The 16,831-nt window shown below is 53.5% G+C and overlaps 6 protein-coding genes across 6 annotated transcripts; 5 read left to right on the top strand and 1 right to left on the bottom strand.

The window, feature by feature from the left end:
* Window positions 1-1,040: 1,040 nt before the first annotated feature.
* On the bottom strand, window positions 1,041-3,077 carry J4E84_009245 (uncharacterized protein; the record flags this gene model as incomplete). Its single annotated transcript, XM_049391808.1, has 1 exon — window positions 1,041-3,077. One exon carries the CDS (start codon window positions 3,075-3,077, stop codon window positions 1,041-1,043), a length of 2,037 nt encoding a protein of 678 aa, XP_049240446.1.
* Window positions 3,078-4,737: 1,660 nt separating this feature from the next.
* Window positions 4,738-5,295, top strand: J4E84_009244 (uncharacterized protein; the record flags this gene model as incomplete). The annotated part of the gene is made up of 3 exons (XM_049391807.1): window positions 4,738-4,864; window positions 4,913-5,010; window positions 5,062-5,295. 3 exons carry the CDS (start codon window positions 4,738-4,740, stop codon window positions 5,293-5,295), a joined length of 459 nt encoding a protein of 152 aa, XP_049240445.1.
* Window positions 5,296-5,674: 379 nt separating this feature from the next.
* J4E84_009243 (uncharacterized protein) lies at window positions 5,675-6,634 on the top strand (the record flags this gene model as incomplete). Its single annotated transcript, XM_049391806.1, has 2 exons — window positions 5,675-6,435; window positions 6,490-6,634. 2 exons carry the CDS (start codon window positions 5,675-5,677, stop codon window positions 6,632-6,634), a joined length of 906 nt encoding a protein of 301 aa, XP_049240444.1.
* Window positions 6,635-9,476: 2,842 nt separating this feature from the next.
* Window positions 9,477-10,595, top strand: J4E84_009242 (uncharacterized protein; the record flags this gene model as incomplete). The annotated part of the gene is made up of 1 exon (XM_049391805.1): window positions 9,477-10,595. One exon carries the CDS (start codon window positions 9,477-9,479, stop codon window positions 10,593-10,595), a length of 1,119 nt encoding a protein of 372 aa, XP_049240443.1.
* A 596-nt stretch (window positions 10,596-11,191) lies between these two features.
* J4E84_009241 (uncharacterized protein) lies at window positions 11,192-12,697 on the top strand (the record flags this gene model as incomplete). Its single annotated transcript, XM_049391804.1, has 1 exon — window positions 11,192-12,697. The coding sequence occupies one exon, from the start codon at window positions 11,192-11,194 to the stop codon at window positions 12,695-12,697; it is 1,506 nt and encodes a 501-aa protein (XP_049240442.1).
* A 2,950-nt stretch (window positions 12,698-15,647) lies between these two features.
* Window positions 15,648-16,831, top strand: J4E84_009240 (uncharacterized protein; the record flags this gene model as incomplete). Its single annotated transcript, XM_049391803.1, has 2 exons — window positions 15,648-15,787; window positions 15,874-16,831. 2 exons carry the CDS (start codon window positions 15,648-15,650, stop codon window positions 16,829-16,831), a joined length of 1,098 nt encoding a protein of 365 aa, XP_049240441.1.

The raw sequence follows: 16,831 nt of genomic DNA, 5'->3' as shown, positions 1-16,831 counted from the left end.
GCGAGCCAATCCACGCGATAGTGCTTTGACAATAAGAGGTGCTCGCTCTTTGTTGTGGACTAAGGTCTTGATCCTCTTCGTAGAGGGCGCTAGTTTGGCCCAGTCTCTTGAAATCATCAGCAAGGAGAGCGGTATCTCACACAAGGTTTGCCTTACTTATCAAGCATATCATGAACTCGCTTGAGCGATCCAGCCGACTGCACCGGCTTTTCCGAACGAGATGTTGCCATGGTCCAGAAATGTTGTTGTTTGAGCAACTCGAGTTGCGCACAAGGTGAACACCGTAACATTTACATATTCAGACTCCTACTGGGGTGCGGCGCAACTTCGGAAATGACGAGTTGGCTCATCGATCGGGTTTCGTGGTAGCATCACGCTATACAACAAGAGACGTGTAGCCCTCTTAGAAGGCTACATCACCATGGGTTTTGGCTACTCCTTTTCTTTTATGCTGATGTAGACGGCAGCGCATCTGTTTGGGATCCATCTTGTATGGGTAAGATGGGAATGTCGTTGCGATCGCTCAGTCTGGAGGTGCAACACATTGAGCGATACCGGCTCGAAGTCGTGAGTATTGCGACATCGACCGTCGTTTCCGGGTTACTCAAGTGCAGCTGGTAATCGTGTTTGGGTGATTGAACGCGTGATCACGTGAACTGTCATCGCCAAGGATACTCCCATGATCGGCACTATGGGCAGCCGACACGAACGACGTGGTATTTGGCTCGACGATCGCATTCTCCGCCGACGTAGGACGGCTCCACGCGCGATTGATGTCACCTCATTGATGGGGGGCCGAAGAGCGCTCTGCGAGGATGTAAATGGATGGCTGGAGACGTGCATGTGAAAGCCTCGGTCTTAAACTTTCAGGGGCGATGACGCCATCGCAGGGGAGTCGCACCCCATCGCGCCTGCACCACGCGTCTTTCAATAATTCTCACGACCTCACTTCACCACCATTGCAGTGCATTGTCGCATTGATCAGACATTATTCATTGTTATGCTGTTTAACTAGCTTTTACTTTCTTCTATTGATCCATCTAGATGGAGATCCACCTTCCCATCCAGGTATCCACGATCTGCTTCGCCTCGTCGACCAGACCCATGTCCAGCAGCAATTGCGAAGTTCCGCGCACGGCGGAGTCAAGTGCTGAGAAGATCCAAGCGTGTGTGTAGCTGGTGTGCTCACCGATGAAGATGGTTTGGGCTTCGGTCTTGTAGTAGGCGGGCAGGAATAGATCCTGCTGGCCAACGAATGGGGAGGCCCAAGCACCGGCTTGGTGCTCGTCTGTCTCCCAGCACTGGCGCTCGTATGCACCAGTCCACTGCTCGGAAGCCACATCGCCATGAATCTCCACCATCGCCCGCTGGACCAGTGCTACGTGGTCTTCTTCGCTGAGCGCACCCACCGACCGCGCTAGGGTACCAGAGATGTACGATCCGAGGATGACACCGGGCCCAGTTGAGTTGACCTTGTACGCGGGGTAGCAAACGCTGCCGATACCTGCAATATCGACTGAGCCGCAGCCACCGATGATGGGCTCTGGGAGGTGTTCCCAGAAACGAGTCTTGTAGTGCAGAGAGACCTTGCAGGACTGTTGGTAGTTCATCTCGCTGATGGCGCGCGACAGAAGCGAGGAGTACTGGGGGAGATCCCAGAGCCTGACCTTGGAGAAGGGCACCGCGACGACTGCGTAGTCGTATTCTTCACTCTCCGGCTCCATGGCGAAAGGATCTTGGCGCCATTGGACAGCGATCTTTCCGGTGCTCTCATCGTGCTTCAGGCCGGTTACCTTTCGTCCAAAAGTCAGACGGTCCTGAACGTGGGGGTAGAATGCACGCGGCAATGACTCCAGACCCTTGTCAATGGTCCGCCAATCCGTGGCTTTGAAGTATACAGTGTCGTATTCCCAGATCGGAGCGTCGGCGTTGCCAGTGATGTAGTCCACAACATCATCGCTGGCGTTCAGTGCGTACTTGATGTACGCAGCCTCAGACCAATGGAAGAGACCCTTGTCGACGGCATTCTTATGAGCCTTGAAAACATTGGTTGCGATTTCCCGCTCGACCTCCGGTGTGTAGCCGACGAATTCTTCGTATGCCTCCTCCGCTTGCTCCACGGCCTCCTCATCTGGACCCTCAGCTGCTGGCAATGTGTAGGCTGTTGCGTTGCTCTTGATCTGCGCTGCGCTAGGGATACGGCCGTTTGGCAGACGGTACCCATTCGAGTTAGCCGGCAGGTTTGGACTTGATTGGATCCAGTTGATGAAGTTGACGGCAAGATCGCTGGTGTTGCCTCCGTTCATCTGGTTCAGGACGTCTCCGAGCTGGAAAACCATCTTGTGGTCATTGATCTCCAATGTCTCGTTCTGGTCTGGGTAGGTAATCGAGACAGGGAATCGCATAGGCCCCATCTCCTGGTACTGGTATTGCTCGGGTGTGCTGCCTGCAAGATACTTCGTCCGGATACGGCCACCGATACGCTGCGAGGACTCATGGATGTGCCAATCGTGGATGCCTACGGAGTCGAGGAGAAGACTTGTCATCAACCCCGACATACCTCCACCAACAATGGCGATCTTTTTGCTCTTCTCGACTGCGGCATATGATGCGTTGTTTTGCTTCGCCTCCATGTAGGCCACACCGTCGAACCAAGGACCCATGGCATCAGCCACGTCGGAGATCTCTTCTCGTTTCCTTGGTGGATGCTGGATCGAGATGGGCGCTGAGCGGCCAATCAGGTTAGAACCCGAGTACGCGTGAAGGCATCCGCCGTGGACAGCATCATCCGGTACGATCCAGACGAACCGCTCGGGACGACTTGATCGCTTGATGTAGTGGGATGCCACGTCGTGGTGACCGTCGGCGTGGCTCTTCATGTCGCATTCGCCATACACCAGACGGATCTCGCCCTCGAAGTCATCGTCTCCGTAGCCGACATGGACGTTGTGTACCGAGTTGGATGTGACAGCCAGAGGCTTAAAGAAGACAACCTCCGATCGAGGAGCAACTGGGCTGGCAATAGCACCACCAGCCAAAGATAGGGCAGCCGAAGAGGCTGTGAAAAGACCCTTCATCGTGGTGTAAAGAAGAGATGGATGTGATGAGGAGTGTGAGATGAAGGGACAATGCCCTGTTCATATATGGATCTACATGCACGACCACAGCGGGCAGTACTGCACAAGCTTACAGCTTCTTTCGCATTCCCGTTGGTCACCAAGCCTTATCGTCGTAGGGCGTGGCTATGATCATCGGAAGTTGTTGTTGCGACGGACCGTTTGCCGTTGGCCTAACAAAAATTCTATGCATCCGGCCGCGATAAGGACTACAGGGCGTCGCCATGCGCGACTTCTACAAGACTTTTCGTAAGTAAGATGGGGTACGCGACACGCCCAAATGCCTGTTACAGTTGACCCGCAGTATACCCTCGAAGCGAGGTGCAGTAGCGCTATGCAGTACGGGTGATGGTGTGGATACTCAGCTTATGGAAGAGATGGCATTGTGGACTGAGGTTCCTACCAGCGAAAAGATAACCCACATCGGATAAGACAGGAGTCTCGGCTTAGCTACGACCGTCATTCCGAGCGATCTCGGCTCTGATACCAGCGCTGCGTATGCAACTTCACGATGCTACCTTGAACCATCCAATGCGGTTCCCCTCGACACCAGACATCATGGACCGCCAGGTTATTCGAACAAGCACGAAGGACGCAACTCTCACAAAACATGCCTCAAGATGAAGGCTACATAACCCATCGACTGCGTTATTGCGAAGGTGACACAGAAGCGGGGTGCGTGCGATGATGTGCATGTTCGTCCAGCGCGACCTTACAACGCACTGAACGCGTCCATGTGGGGCTGAGCTACCAGCATGAGTCGGACACAAGATATGTCAAAAACGTGGCATCGAACTTCGTCCGGGAACAATGTCAAAACTCCGCAAGGAAAGGCTTGTCCTTCACGGAGGGAAGTTCAGACAGGGGTCTAGATCCTCTCGGCAAATGAGCGGCAAGCCATGGATACCCCAGGTGGAGCCACGATTGCGATAACGCGCAACGGCTGGCCTAAACCCCGACTCTTATCTCAACACCCTGCAGCCGCTATCTCACGTTACGTCAGGACGAATGCGCGCTTCACAGTGCGCGTTAAACGCAGGATACAAATGCAGAGATATCTCGGCGCCCAGGCGAACTACATCTTCGACGGCCCTTCTCGCGATAGCTTAGCTGACCTCTGCTCCACCTCGCCACAAGTGCTATCCTCCTTCCTTTTCTAGTGCGTGCTGGATATCTACGCCATTTTGAACCCCACGATGGCGCCGAAACGGTTGCGCGAGGCTCTGCCAACCTGAGGGTAGTGCAGGTAGTACAGTTCCTGGTGGACATTCCGGTACCTTGGAGCCGGCGGCGGACCGTTAACCATTACAAACGGGTCTGACTGTATCGCGGATCCTCAGCCGTGGCTGGAATCCAACAATACTGGCTGCATGTCGGAGTAACATTGGCAGCGAGCTTTACCTGGTACATGGACACTCGCAGCTCTTGGAAGCCATGGCATTCGGTACAACGCGGCGGTCAGACTTGACCGAACACGAAAGAGTCGGGAGATGATGATCCGCAAGCATTGCCAACTCTTATAAGACTGTATAGGGCCAACGATATCAGAATACTCATATCATCATACTCGTGCCTCTACGTTCACAGCCTCGCAGAACTCAATCGCTGTAATTCATTCATCATGGTCTCTTTTACTTCTATTTTCACCACTTTCCTCGCCGTTACCGGTGCCGTAGTTGCCAAGCCAACACCAAAGCTCGCTGAGCAACCGGTTGTGACCTATCTTGGTACCCAAGGACCCATTCTCTGTATGCTACCAGCCGATGTCTGATGACTACGTGCTAATCACTGTCAAGCGAGCGGTGCATGGACATCAAAGGGCATAGTCTACACCTCAGGGACCGTACCTTCGTTCAATGGATCGATTGTAGCAGGTGGCATTGAAGCCCAAACGGTCCATAAGCCAAATCAAGCTTCATCGTGGACCCATACTTACGCAATACAGGCCCAAGTCATCAAGAACATTGCGGTCATCCTCGAGGAAGCCGGCACATCATGGGACTATGTTATGAAAACCACTGTCTTCCTCGCCAACATGTCGGATTACAGCGCGATGAACGAGGTGTATGCTGCTATGCTGCCCACTCCCAAGCCAGCCCGTACGGCTGTTGAGGTCGGCAAGCTACCGGGTAACTTCCTGATTGAGGTTGAGGCCATTGCTGCCATTCCGGACTCATGAGGCGGAACAGTCGCAAAAAAGAGATAGAAACTAAAAGACAGTACTCCAAGCTGTATTGAGAATGCGAATTCTTCCCAATCGATACGAGTCCATCTTCATTGACCTTCCGCGTGAGAACTGGATGTGACTTTTCAATATGGGAGGTTTCATACCTCTCGAAGTATTACATTCAGATCATCGTACGATGCAAAACTGTGGAGGTGGAGTGCCAATGGACTTGCTTTTGTTTCTAGGGCGGAATTAGCTCCGCTTACACATCGGTGAACCATGACGTTGGATGTGGGGTAGAACCATCACCATACTGCTGGAACAGCCCAACGTGGTACAAGACCAACAGGGCCGATAGGATCGTACCCAGAATAACTGCAGCCTTCTTGCAATGCCTGAAATACACGACCACGATGGCAAGCCCGTCCACCACCACATGGCCCGTGTAAACGGCATCCGCCTGCACTACATCAAATCCGGATCCGGCCCACCCCTACTCCTCCTTCACGGCACACCCAAAACACACTACTACTGGTACCGCATCGCCCCCCTCCTAACCAAAAAGTTCACCATCATCGCCCCCGACCTCCGCGGCTTCGGCGCAACAGACAAGCCCCCTGCAAGCGAAGGCTACGATGGACGCACCAACGCCAAAGACATGGCCGAACTCATGACGCAACTCGGGTACGAGAAATTCTCCGTCCACGGCGAAGACCGCGGCGCAACATATGCCTTCTGCCTCGCGGGCCTGTATCCAGACCGCGTGACCCACCTCTCCTTCTGCGAAATGCTGCTTTCCTACGCCCTCACAAAGCAAACGTTCTTCACGCGCAAAAATATCGCAGCGCAGTACAACCAGGCCGGCGTGTGGAACTGGCATATTCCCTTTTTTTGGCTGCCGCATGTGCCTGAGATGTTGATTCAGGGGAAGGAAGAAGAGTTCTGGACGCATTTTATGAAGGCTGAGTGTTATAATCCTAGTGCGCTGGATCAGGTGGCTGTGAATGAGTGGGTGGGGTGTTTGAAGGCGCCGGGGGGGCTGAGGGGTGTGTTGGAGAGTTATAGGGCGCATTGGATTAATGTGGATGTTGAGGAGGAGATTTTGACGGGGGGGAAGTTGAGGTGTTGTGTTATGACTGTTGGGGCGCCGGAGTAAGTTTTACGATGAGGAGATATGTTGGTGGGGCTTGGTGCTGACGATTTTAGATTCTTTGGCCCGCTCGTTAAGGAGCAGATGGAGTCTGCGGCTGAGAAGGTGCATATTTCGGAGGTCTTTGATGAGTGTGGGCATAGCTTGGCACTTGAGCAACCAGAGAAGCTTGCCAATCTCTTGAAGAAGTTCATTCTCTAGACTCAATACGCTTCATGCCTGAAACTCAATATGAAGAAACTACCCCTGTGAAATCAATGCATCAACAACAACCTCCCCACTCGTCTCTAGCAACTAAATCCACAATCTGTGGTACGACATCTGCCGTCGCCGTAATAAGCTGTCAAACAGCTGCAGATATCGGGAGTAGCTTGTGTCTAGTGTTGATTAGAAAGTACATTAGGAGACTCCGGATTGTGGGTCACTTACATCGAGACATTGCTCGTACCAGAGTGCACAGATGTAGCACCATAAAAGTGGCTTTCCGTCAGCGGCTTCGGCCGCGACGGCCGCGTCGACTGCGGCGTCGATGGCAGTGACATTGGGGCGCAGGACCGATGATGTAGGGACTGCGATGGCAGTTGTGGCCATGAAGGCGGTGATGAGGGGGAGGAAGTGCATGGCTGATATCTCTTATTGGAATAACTTCTGGTAATTGAATACTGGATTGCGGAGTGAGTTCTTTCAATCTAGTGTGATGGATTGTCTTCAGAGAGACGTAGTACAGGCTCTTCTTATAGTTGGGAGGCTCCTGGTGCCAGTGGTAATGCGTCAACCGCGGCGCGAGCGCTATCACGGCGTGGCCCTTTGCCGATAAGTGAAGGACGAAGTCGCGATTTAACCGCTGTATGTGTGAATGGTGGTCGCGAAAGCAGTGAACCCCTTACATATCATGAGGGGCAGTGTGTCGATTGACGAGCCTATGTGACGTATCATGATGAGATCGTAACCATCAGCGGGTGCGTCGTAGTAGATTCGTCCTCGATCTCGTATATCGCGCTTCATATCGTATAGGTTCCCACCGCGGCCACATGTCGACAAGCTCAACACTCTTCAGTAGGTTGTTGCTCTGGGGAAGCTTCTAGCTGTTTTGATCCGTGGCATCCCAGGCGGAAAGTATACGATCTGCTTTCCAACGATAGATTTTGGGAGGTGATATGGTCTGTAGCTTACAGTAATATGTGAGTTCCAGAAGCCTTGATTTATTCCATGTACCATCTCCATCGGGCTCTCCGACGCAGGCGGGGGTATATTATGTCCAGCTGTTCTTGTACGACACCGCCGCAGCCGATAGCAGCTTTGCACTCCACGGCACATGCAAGACAGCTCAAAATTCGCAACGTCGTCTGTATGCTGGCGGCGTGGCACTGACGACTCATGTCGATGACGTCGTGTTGCTGAACATGCCGACCAGCGATTGAACAGTCAGGGAAGCAAGGGCGTGAGTCACATCGGAGATGGTGTGCGGGACGAAAGACTCGGCTAGATCATGCGCCGGCCCGCTTTTGAGTCACACGAAGCAATCGAGATGGTGGAGGACGATGCATCAGCAGGTGCGTGTTGAGACAGAGACGGTGTCACGTGGACACTTATCGATAAGCTAGCGCCGGATCATCCTGACGCGGGCACCGCGAAACGTCACCTCACGACGCGTGCCATCGTTGCCTTCGTCCTCCTTGTCCCAAATCGCGATCTGCCCATATGCCAACGACACCTGCTTGCCTTCCCGCTAGCAGTGTGCGCGTATGCTATGAAACCCTGATCGGGTGACACGCGCTTGTCCTGTTCCTGTTCCGCTAGCTGCCAGCTCCACCGCCGGGAACGCACGATCGAGTCCTATTCGCTTGCCGCTGACGCATCGGTCTCACACGCCTAGCTCATACGAACGCATTCGGATAGAGATATATCGCTCGAGTGGTGGGAAGCCGGTTCCTGCTGGTAAATGCCGCAAGATCGCTACGGGAGATCATGCTGAATGCATGCCGCTTCGGCGCTGAGGTCGTTAAAGGGCAGGCCTCACCATCCTCAATACACATTCGGCGATGGTGACTTTTCAGTCATGCTGGATCATCACAGTGTGAAGCGCACCTTGTTGGGCCGTCCATTCAGGTAGCACACAAGAGCGAGGAAGCCTCAAGGCAGAAAGGGCGGCTGTGCTATGCTCCTTTCGTACGCCTGCTATATCCCGCTTTCCGATTGGCGCATTGCAATATGCTGGAAGAACGCAGAAGGTTTGCCTCAGTCGGTCACGTCTGCTAGTTCAACAATGTGTGGCTATTATAAGTCGCATCCGAGTAGTCTACACCGTGAAGGCTTCCGCAGGATAAATACCGCTGCAGGTCAACGCAGTATGCCGCGCATACCTTCCGCATTCAATATATAGTAGCAAAGAAAGCGTTCAGCCCTGGCGGCCTTCGTTCCAGAACAGGCCAGCGGCATGCGGCACATCCCATCAGGCAGCTGCGACTTGAGATTCTGTCGATGTGCGTGGAACCGTGGAGTCATTAAGTGTGGTGGGGGAGTACATATAAAGTCCCGTTCCATGGTAAAGGTGGCTTAGCGAGTATACCTGCCCCTTGAATGCTTTGTGCAGCCGGCAGACCCCAAGCCATTCACGTGTGCACGCTAGCGTAGATCAGTCTTCGGAAGCCGCATAACAGCTCAACCTGCCGCACCGTCCTCGCTGATTCCAACCTCATCGCTCTGCCACCACACACATAAAGCCTGCTCAACCCCCGCGCTGTCGCGTCAAGCACGACAGCACCTCGCACCCCACGCAAAGCAACAGTCGACCTGCTTCTTCCGCACGACATTGTACCTCAACGACTACACCCTCTGGTCGCGGCATTCTACCTGGTGAATCCTAGTGCTCCCGATTAGCGCATGCTTTCACCCCTGTCGTGCGTTGGCTGAACCCACCCCACATCGCGCCACCTGAAACAGGAACATCGTCAAAGGACATCACCAGTCACCGATCCGATTGTATCTTTCTCACACATACTTCAATCGACCGCGACAAATACTCAACCACTTTGTAGCCGCCATGGCAAGATTTGACGAATTCCCGGCAGAGTTGCGCAACATGGTTTACGACAACCTTCTCCGCGATCGTCATACTCAGCAGCAAACTCACAACTCTCTTGCACTCTTCACCGTCTCAAAACAGGTGCATCTAGAGTCCACCTCTTACTTCTACAAGAACAATCCCATCAGCACCGTCGCCCCGTCGTCGCCTACAGACGCCAACGCCACCGTGCTTCCTCCTATCGCCGATAGGTACCTTCGATTCCTAAGTCGACTCACCGTATCTGCCACGATTGGGCGAGCGAATTCGGAAAGGGAGCGCAAGATCGCCGATACCATAGCATCACTAGCAACTATCGGCGCAGCCTTCGAGGACCTGGAAATTAACATTCAATCCTCCTTGTCAAGGCTTACGAATTCACGCGTCGATGACTCCGTACTGCACGCCGACCATCCCATCACGGCTTCGTTGCGACGACTGCTCGATTCTGGAGTGGCAAAAGTCTTGCGCCTCGATCTCCACAAGGTCTGGTTTGCGCCCGGTATCGCCCAAGACCTTCACGTGCGATACGGCACCCGACTCCAGTTCGTGGGAGGCAGCAACGCCGTCAAGGACCCACTCAGCATGGAAAGGTCTCTAATTGGCGTTTCTGCAAGCTCTCATCTGACCACCTTAGGTGTCGATGACGAAGTCATGGCCAACGCTTGCTCGGACGATGCGTACACTCCTCGGACTCCAGCTTCTCTTCCGTCTTCTATCTGTTCACCATTCGAAGATCTGGACATGTTCTCGGTGACGTCGTTCGATCTCAACTCGGAAACCACTGCCGACAACGAAGAGTCCATGGAGTACGCGAACGAGGGCTCATTTTTCTCGGGCGCCGACATCGAAGAATGGGAGGCCTCAACACAGGCGGCGGAACAGGAAGAACCGAAACACCAGTACGACATCGAAATCGACGATGACTACGATGAGGATGAGGAGATGGAAGACATATCGCAAGACGATATGGAGGCGATCTTTGGCAATCTGGAGGAGACCGCTCATCATGTTGCCAATGATGCTGACATTTCATACATGACTAACTTTGCGCCTGAGCTGCTCTTGACTCGGCACAATCTTGGTCATCTGGAATGAGGCCTACGCGATACTACTACTGGGTCTTGCGATATGGCATGTGTGGACTTCCCATGATGTCAGTGCGTGTTGTACAGCGACCATGATGAGACATGATTGTAGCGAGCAATATCGTCCAATCTGTGGTCATGGCAACTTTCCTTTGTCCGGCACTCAGCATACAGCGTTCTTCGACACCGAACCATGCTCATCGCGTCTTACACCAGCGAGCGCTAGCATTTGTTAACGGCGTTTTCTTGGTTTTTCACATGCATCGGATACCCGTGCGTCGCCATTACCAGCATTAAGGCGTTTTTCCTTCATTCCACGACGATATACTGGCACGGGAATCGCCACGTCTCTTTATAGAAATTACCAATCGAAAACATATCTTCCATCCCATCTCCCCTCGGCCTGTCGATGCCATCATACCTGAGTCATCGGGAATGACTCCCACAAACTTACATCCTCATTGCTAATCTTCTTCTCGCAGCACTAGTATTCTCCCTTCATCATCCCCACCGTAGCTCTCTGCGGTCAGCGACATGGGGAATGATCGATGCAGACTTCGCAAACTCCGCATTCCCGACCTTCGTGACTGTCAACACGACGTGACCATGCCGCAGCCGGAGAACCCCTTCGCTCACTTCGTTCACTCCCAAGCACGCCGCAAATCCGAGTCCGCTGCAATTCCAATTCACGACCGTGATGTCAAGCGCGACACGGCGACAAGCTCTACGGCGCGCAACCCTTTTGCACCACCGGTTCCACCAAAGGACGAGCCGCATAAGACGGCGTCCACTTCGTCCGCGATTAGCGGGGCACGGGATACTCTGAGTGCCTTGGAGAAAAAGTGGATGCTTAACGACTGCATCCAGCCGAAGTCGGTACATGAAGATAGGCTAAGGCAAGAATACTCACCGAAGAGCATGAGGGCGGTAGATGAAAACGAAAGTCGGGAGGGAAGGTCATCCGCCCGCCGGATACATCCAGCTTTGAGGTCGATGTCATCACCCCCACGAAGCTTCATAGCCCTCCGAGAGAGTGTACAAGATAGCGGGGTCGACGTCTTCAGTCCTGTAACCTCCAGCGATGCAACATCGGAGGACGCCGACAGCAAAGTCAAGTCGAAGGCCGCAAAGCGCGATACCGTCGCTGATCTATTCAGCGAGATCATGGGAACCGGTAAAGCGCCACGACTACCGCGTCAGAGAGTGCTAGACGAAGTCTCTACACGTTCAGCCGTACCACCTCCCCTGCGTATACCCAGCAAGCCCAAGCCTTCTCCTCGTGGTAGCGCCCTACCGCCGACGCACAAGTACAACAAGCTAGAGCTAGGCGGCCGTCCTTCACTTCAGATTGTAACGACTTTCGCCGACCCCAGAACCGCGCCAGAGCCCCTCGCCAATCGTCGCAGTCACACGAAGCGCATGAGTCACGGGCACGGTCGCAAGGACAGACGCGCATCCATGATGAGATGGAGTTTATTCCAGAAAGACACGACAATACCACCGCCGAAAGTACCAGAACCACGGAATGACACACCGCTCATACCCCGGAAGAGCAGCAAGAGAGGAAGAAGTATCACCTCGAAAGAGCCATTGCTACCTAAGAAAAGTACGCCTCCTCTTGAAGAGATTGTGCCACCGCCTCTCCCCAAGCAGCGCCGCGCGCAAACCTTTCCTGCGCAAAAGAGTTCTCATAAACTGCGGAAGGATTCAGACATTCGTCTTTCACCCACCCTGCCCCAGCGCAGAAATACGCATCACATCACCGTGAACAGGATGCGTGATCCCGACGAAGCTTTCGAGGAACTTATCGCGCTTCGCAGACGTGCGACCGCTGATGTTAACGGAGGCGCACCCACAGTGCCTCCCCTGGCGAATGGCAAAATAGACGGTGGTAGAGGTAGTAGTGGTGGCGGAGGTGATTGTTTCGGCTTATACACCACAGCAAAGAGTCGTGTCGATGACATCGTAGAAGTAGTACGAAGCGTGAGAGAAAAGAATAGAGCGAGGAAGAAGCGGGAGAAGATGATGGCGGAGGTGCGGAGGAAGTATGAGGAGATGGCTAGTGCGACTACTAATCAGACGGGTGGAGAGGGGGGGTATAAGTGGTTGTGACTTGGAGATGTGATGGGGTTTACTATGTTGATGTATCTATGCTTTGTCGGAAGTTGGATGAAATTCATTCTCGCTCGTTAACCGTGATCCGCAACATCGACGACCTAGACGAAAAGATACTTTCACGAACGGGAGAAGTCACAAGCGTAATATAATGTTAGCCATGATCGGTTCCCACACGAAGTTCGCCGCCCTGCCTTCTCGCAGATCTTCAGCTGAGGGTGGGATGGTGGGTTGGCGTATTGGTCGTTCCCGCCCATCCGACGATTTAGCCGGGGAAGACTTGAGTTGTGCCTTTGGTATGAACGGTGTCGCGCTAGGATTCAAAATCTGGTTGAGCCTTGCTGAGAATTCTTCATAAGAACGAGGCGGGTTCCTGGTGTCGCTAGTGGTGGCATTGATGTCATCCTGGCTAGAACTGGTTTCTTCGTTCGGTGATGTCATAGTGCTGGTATGGAGTGGAAACGGCAAGAGATTGCTGATTGTAGGTGCTCAATATATGAATGGGAAGTATTGTCCAGAAGACTAAATACTTCACTCATCACTGTTTCGCTTGTGGTCAGTGATTGCTGTGCGCGACAATGTCTCGCGATTGAAGCAAACGATGGTCTAGTCATCGCATCTCTTGTTCTGAACATGTCTCTAGTTTTGTCGCAGAAGCTATGTACACAACGAATACTTGTCTAAACCCATTCGATACTTCTACCTACTATCTGAAGTGGTATGATAGACTACAAGACTCACTCAACTCCGCCGCTATGATCGCCGTCGCCCTGTTGACCCTCCTGCACCCGCCCGCGTATTTCATCGTGGAACAGGGTCAAAGAATTCTTCAATCGAGGGATAGTTTTCTACCGGCCTTCGATGTACTGCTTCTCCAAGCACCCAAGGACCAGAGGAGCGTGGAAGTGGTGAGCTAAATCTTCATATTACTGATACGGCTACTCTTCTTTGGGACCGCGGGCCTTGGTTTTGGTGATGAGCTGCCAGAACTACGTTGGCGTGAGGAGGATCTGGATTCACTCTCTGAACCGTGGGCATAGCCATCATGGACCGCTGTTTCGATGGCTGTCGCTACGAGGCCGATGGCGTAGAATACGCGATAGACGAAGTTGCCAAGGAAGGAGGGTGGCAACGAAGTGATTGCGGTACATATCGAGACCGTGGCGAGCGCGGCGGTGATGGGATGAGCACCGGGAATGTATAAGATGCCCTCGTAGCATGCGAGTATGACACAGACTGCCATTGCGGTGAACATAGCCATGCGTAGTGGTGTAGGGGTATCTTTGTCAGTATTGTCGTCTTCTTGGTCTGAGATATCAGAGCCTCGTACGTCAGAATCGTGTGGGTCGTTGTGAGAGGGAATCCCGGTATCTCCACGTTGGTTGGCCGTGCTGTTCGTACTGATAAGAATGGGACGCGCGACAGGGCGTGCGGCCAAACGGTTGTCTGAGGGTGAAGAATCTTCGATTTGGTGGTGGCCTGCTTCTGTCATTGTGTTTTGGATTCTGCGAATTAAATTCATGGCTTGTTATGTATTGGGAATGTAGAGGAAGTGATGGCGCAAACCGATATACATACTGAGCGGAGAGAGAAGTTTGCTTCGTCTCAAAGAGAATGGGCGAGAAAGCGGACGCAGGAAGAAAACGGTCAGCCAAACAACAACAATAACAATACCTCGAGAAACTACCCTGCGATAAGAAGTCAGTTCTGTGTCGTCTATTCAAGCCTTGCGCTAGGGTGGGTAAAACCCGAGTCGCAGATCAGGCATCCAGTTCCTGTAGACCTGGGTATCGGTTGGCGTTTGCATGCATACAATGCAGACCAGGCTACGCCGCATCAGGTCTATGAAGCAACGTCACGAAGTCGGTTTTAAGTTAAGAACACCCGTGCAGCTAGTTACCGAGAGTCAGAGTTGTGTCGCGTACTCGAGGTTTGACAAGTCGACGACGCCGCACGGCAGGCTGACGACAAAAATGTAAGAAATAGACAGCGGCCCCAGAGATGATCACTGATCAGGGCCAGTAATGATACCTAGGCTATCCATCGTAGCCCCATAGGTGTAGTAATCACCGAGCTTATTGCATTGACGCTGACAATGTCGAACGTTTGATTGCTCCACGGACCTGCGGAACGCCCAGTCAGCAGCCGCATATTGTGGCACCGCCCAAGAAACACGGCGTTCGCTGCAGTGGACACAGGTTCGTTTCAGACAGCAACAGACAGCGGCGTCGGATGCGGGGTGGTTCTGCATGTTGGAAAGGAGGCGTTGGCTTATCGGGAACAGCGAAGATGTCAGGAGGCGGGATGGAGATGTTGAGTGGGGCGGGTAGCCAGGCGGGGAGATTACCAGTTTCTGGTAGGCGTCGCCCCAATTTGGACCCTTTGCCACCATCTTCGCTCGTCCGGTCGCACTGGAAATGGCCTCGAGCCCAACACGTACAACAACAGCTGTTCCTCGGAAAATATCAACAGCTTCGAATTTGTCTATATTGATGCGCTGTCAGCCACAGCGGCACATGACCGCCAACTGCACTGTGATGCCGTGCCAGCCGTTTACCAGCGCGGCAGGAACCGTGCATCAACACCATTTGGAAAGATTCACGGCTCAGCAGCGGGCCAGCGTCTGATTCGCCCCAAGACGGGATCCAGAAGCCACTTTAGCACCGCCAGTGGATCCAGGTTCGGGGGCGTCTGGCTGCAGGGACACCGCAAAAGGCTGAAGGGCCTGCCAAGCGCAATCTCGCCGGCCCCCAGCGCCCCATGCCACCTCCTGCGCGTCTTGGCTGGTGCTGACGAGCTGGCGGGTCTGTCGTCTTTTTAAATGTGCTGATCCCCCGACGCCCTGCCACGGCACGCTGCACCCCCTATCGCCATCGTAACATCTTCGTTTGCATTCTTCGCGTCGCTCGTTTGGATCTCCCCCATTCCCGGATCTACGCTGCCCAAGATGATGCTACCGTCGACTGGAGGTCGGAGCCCGTTGCTCGCGCTCTCGGTGAGCGCTGGCTGTGTCCTGGTATTCATCTTCGCCTTCATGGCTTGGCAGAGTCCACCCCGGGTGACTTTCCCACATGGCCAGTCCAACTTGTACGTGCTGTCATTTCGTGGTTCTTGGGACGAATGGGCCATGGCCTAATCAATGCTTTTCCGGCGGAAGCTAACAGACCCTACAGAGCAGCGGCCAGCGCGCAGACCGACTCGACCATTGGCGATGTCATTAAGCTACTGTACCAGAACCTGAAGGTGTCACCGACTGAGCCCTTCATTCGCGAACCAAATGGCAGCCACATCACGTTGCCACCGAACCCGCGCTACAAGAAGAACCTAGGCAGCGACGTCCTGATTCTGGATCTGGAGACCCGTCCCCTCAAGTCTACTGAGGAGTACGAACGAGGCGAATATGACTGGCGCAACATCAACCACGTTTCCGGCGGTATTTTCAACCACTACACGTATGCGCTTGTCCACGGCTACGACTACAAGTTCGTCCAAGCCCGCGAATTCGAAGACCGACACGCTACCTGGATCAAGCCCTCTGCACTTGCAAACCACATCAAGGACTACAAGTTCATCATCTTCCTTGACGCCGATGCTGCTTTCCGCTTCCTGCACGTCCCTGTCGAATGGATGCTCAACCACTGGGACGTGAAGCCGCACCACTCGTTCGTCATGGCCAAAGACCCTTGGAGCGCAAAAGAGCCCCAGTACAACTCCGACCGCTTCAACCGCACCTACACCAACACTGGTTTCATGATTGTCCAGAACAACGAGCAAACCCTGCCCATTCTTAAGGCATGGCACGAGTGCCCCGACGACACCCGCTACGCAAACTGCTCGCAATGGAAGCAACCCCGCTTCCACGAGCAATCCGCTTTCGGCGAGTACATCCGCTACGACTACGAGCAATACATCAAGGAGCTTGAGTGTGGAGAGGCCAATGGTTTCCCCGGTGTCGAAGTCAGCAACTGTCAGGGCAAGCTCATCCGCCACTACTGGTTCGAGAAGAGCAATGTCAAGATGGACTTCCGCGAGAACATCATGAACGCACTCACACTTCCGATACAAAAGATCTTCGCGCAGAACACGAGTGGCGTCGTATACCAGCAGGAAGAGAATGTCATACTACAATAG

Source organism: Alternaria hordeiaustralica (genome assembly GCF_023758085.1).
Source record: "Alternaria hordeiaustralica strain BMP 2776 chromosome Unknown scaffold_27, whole genome shotgun sequence".
Classification (NCBI taxonomy): Eukaryota; Fungi; Ascomycota; class Dothideomycetes; order Pleosporales; family Pleosporaceae; genus Alternaria; species Alternaria hordeiaustralica.
This window is presented reverse-complemented; position numbering and strand designations above follow the sequence as displayed.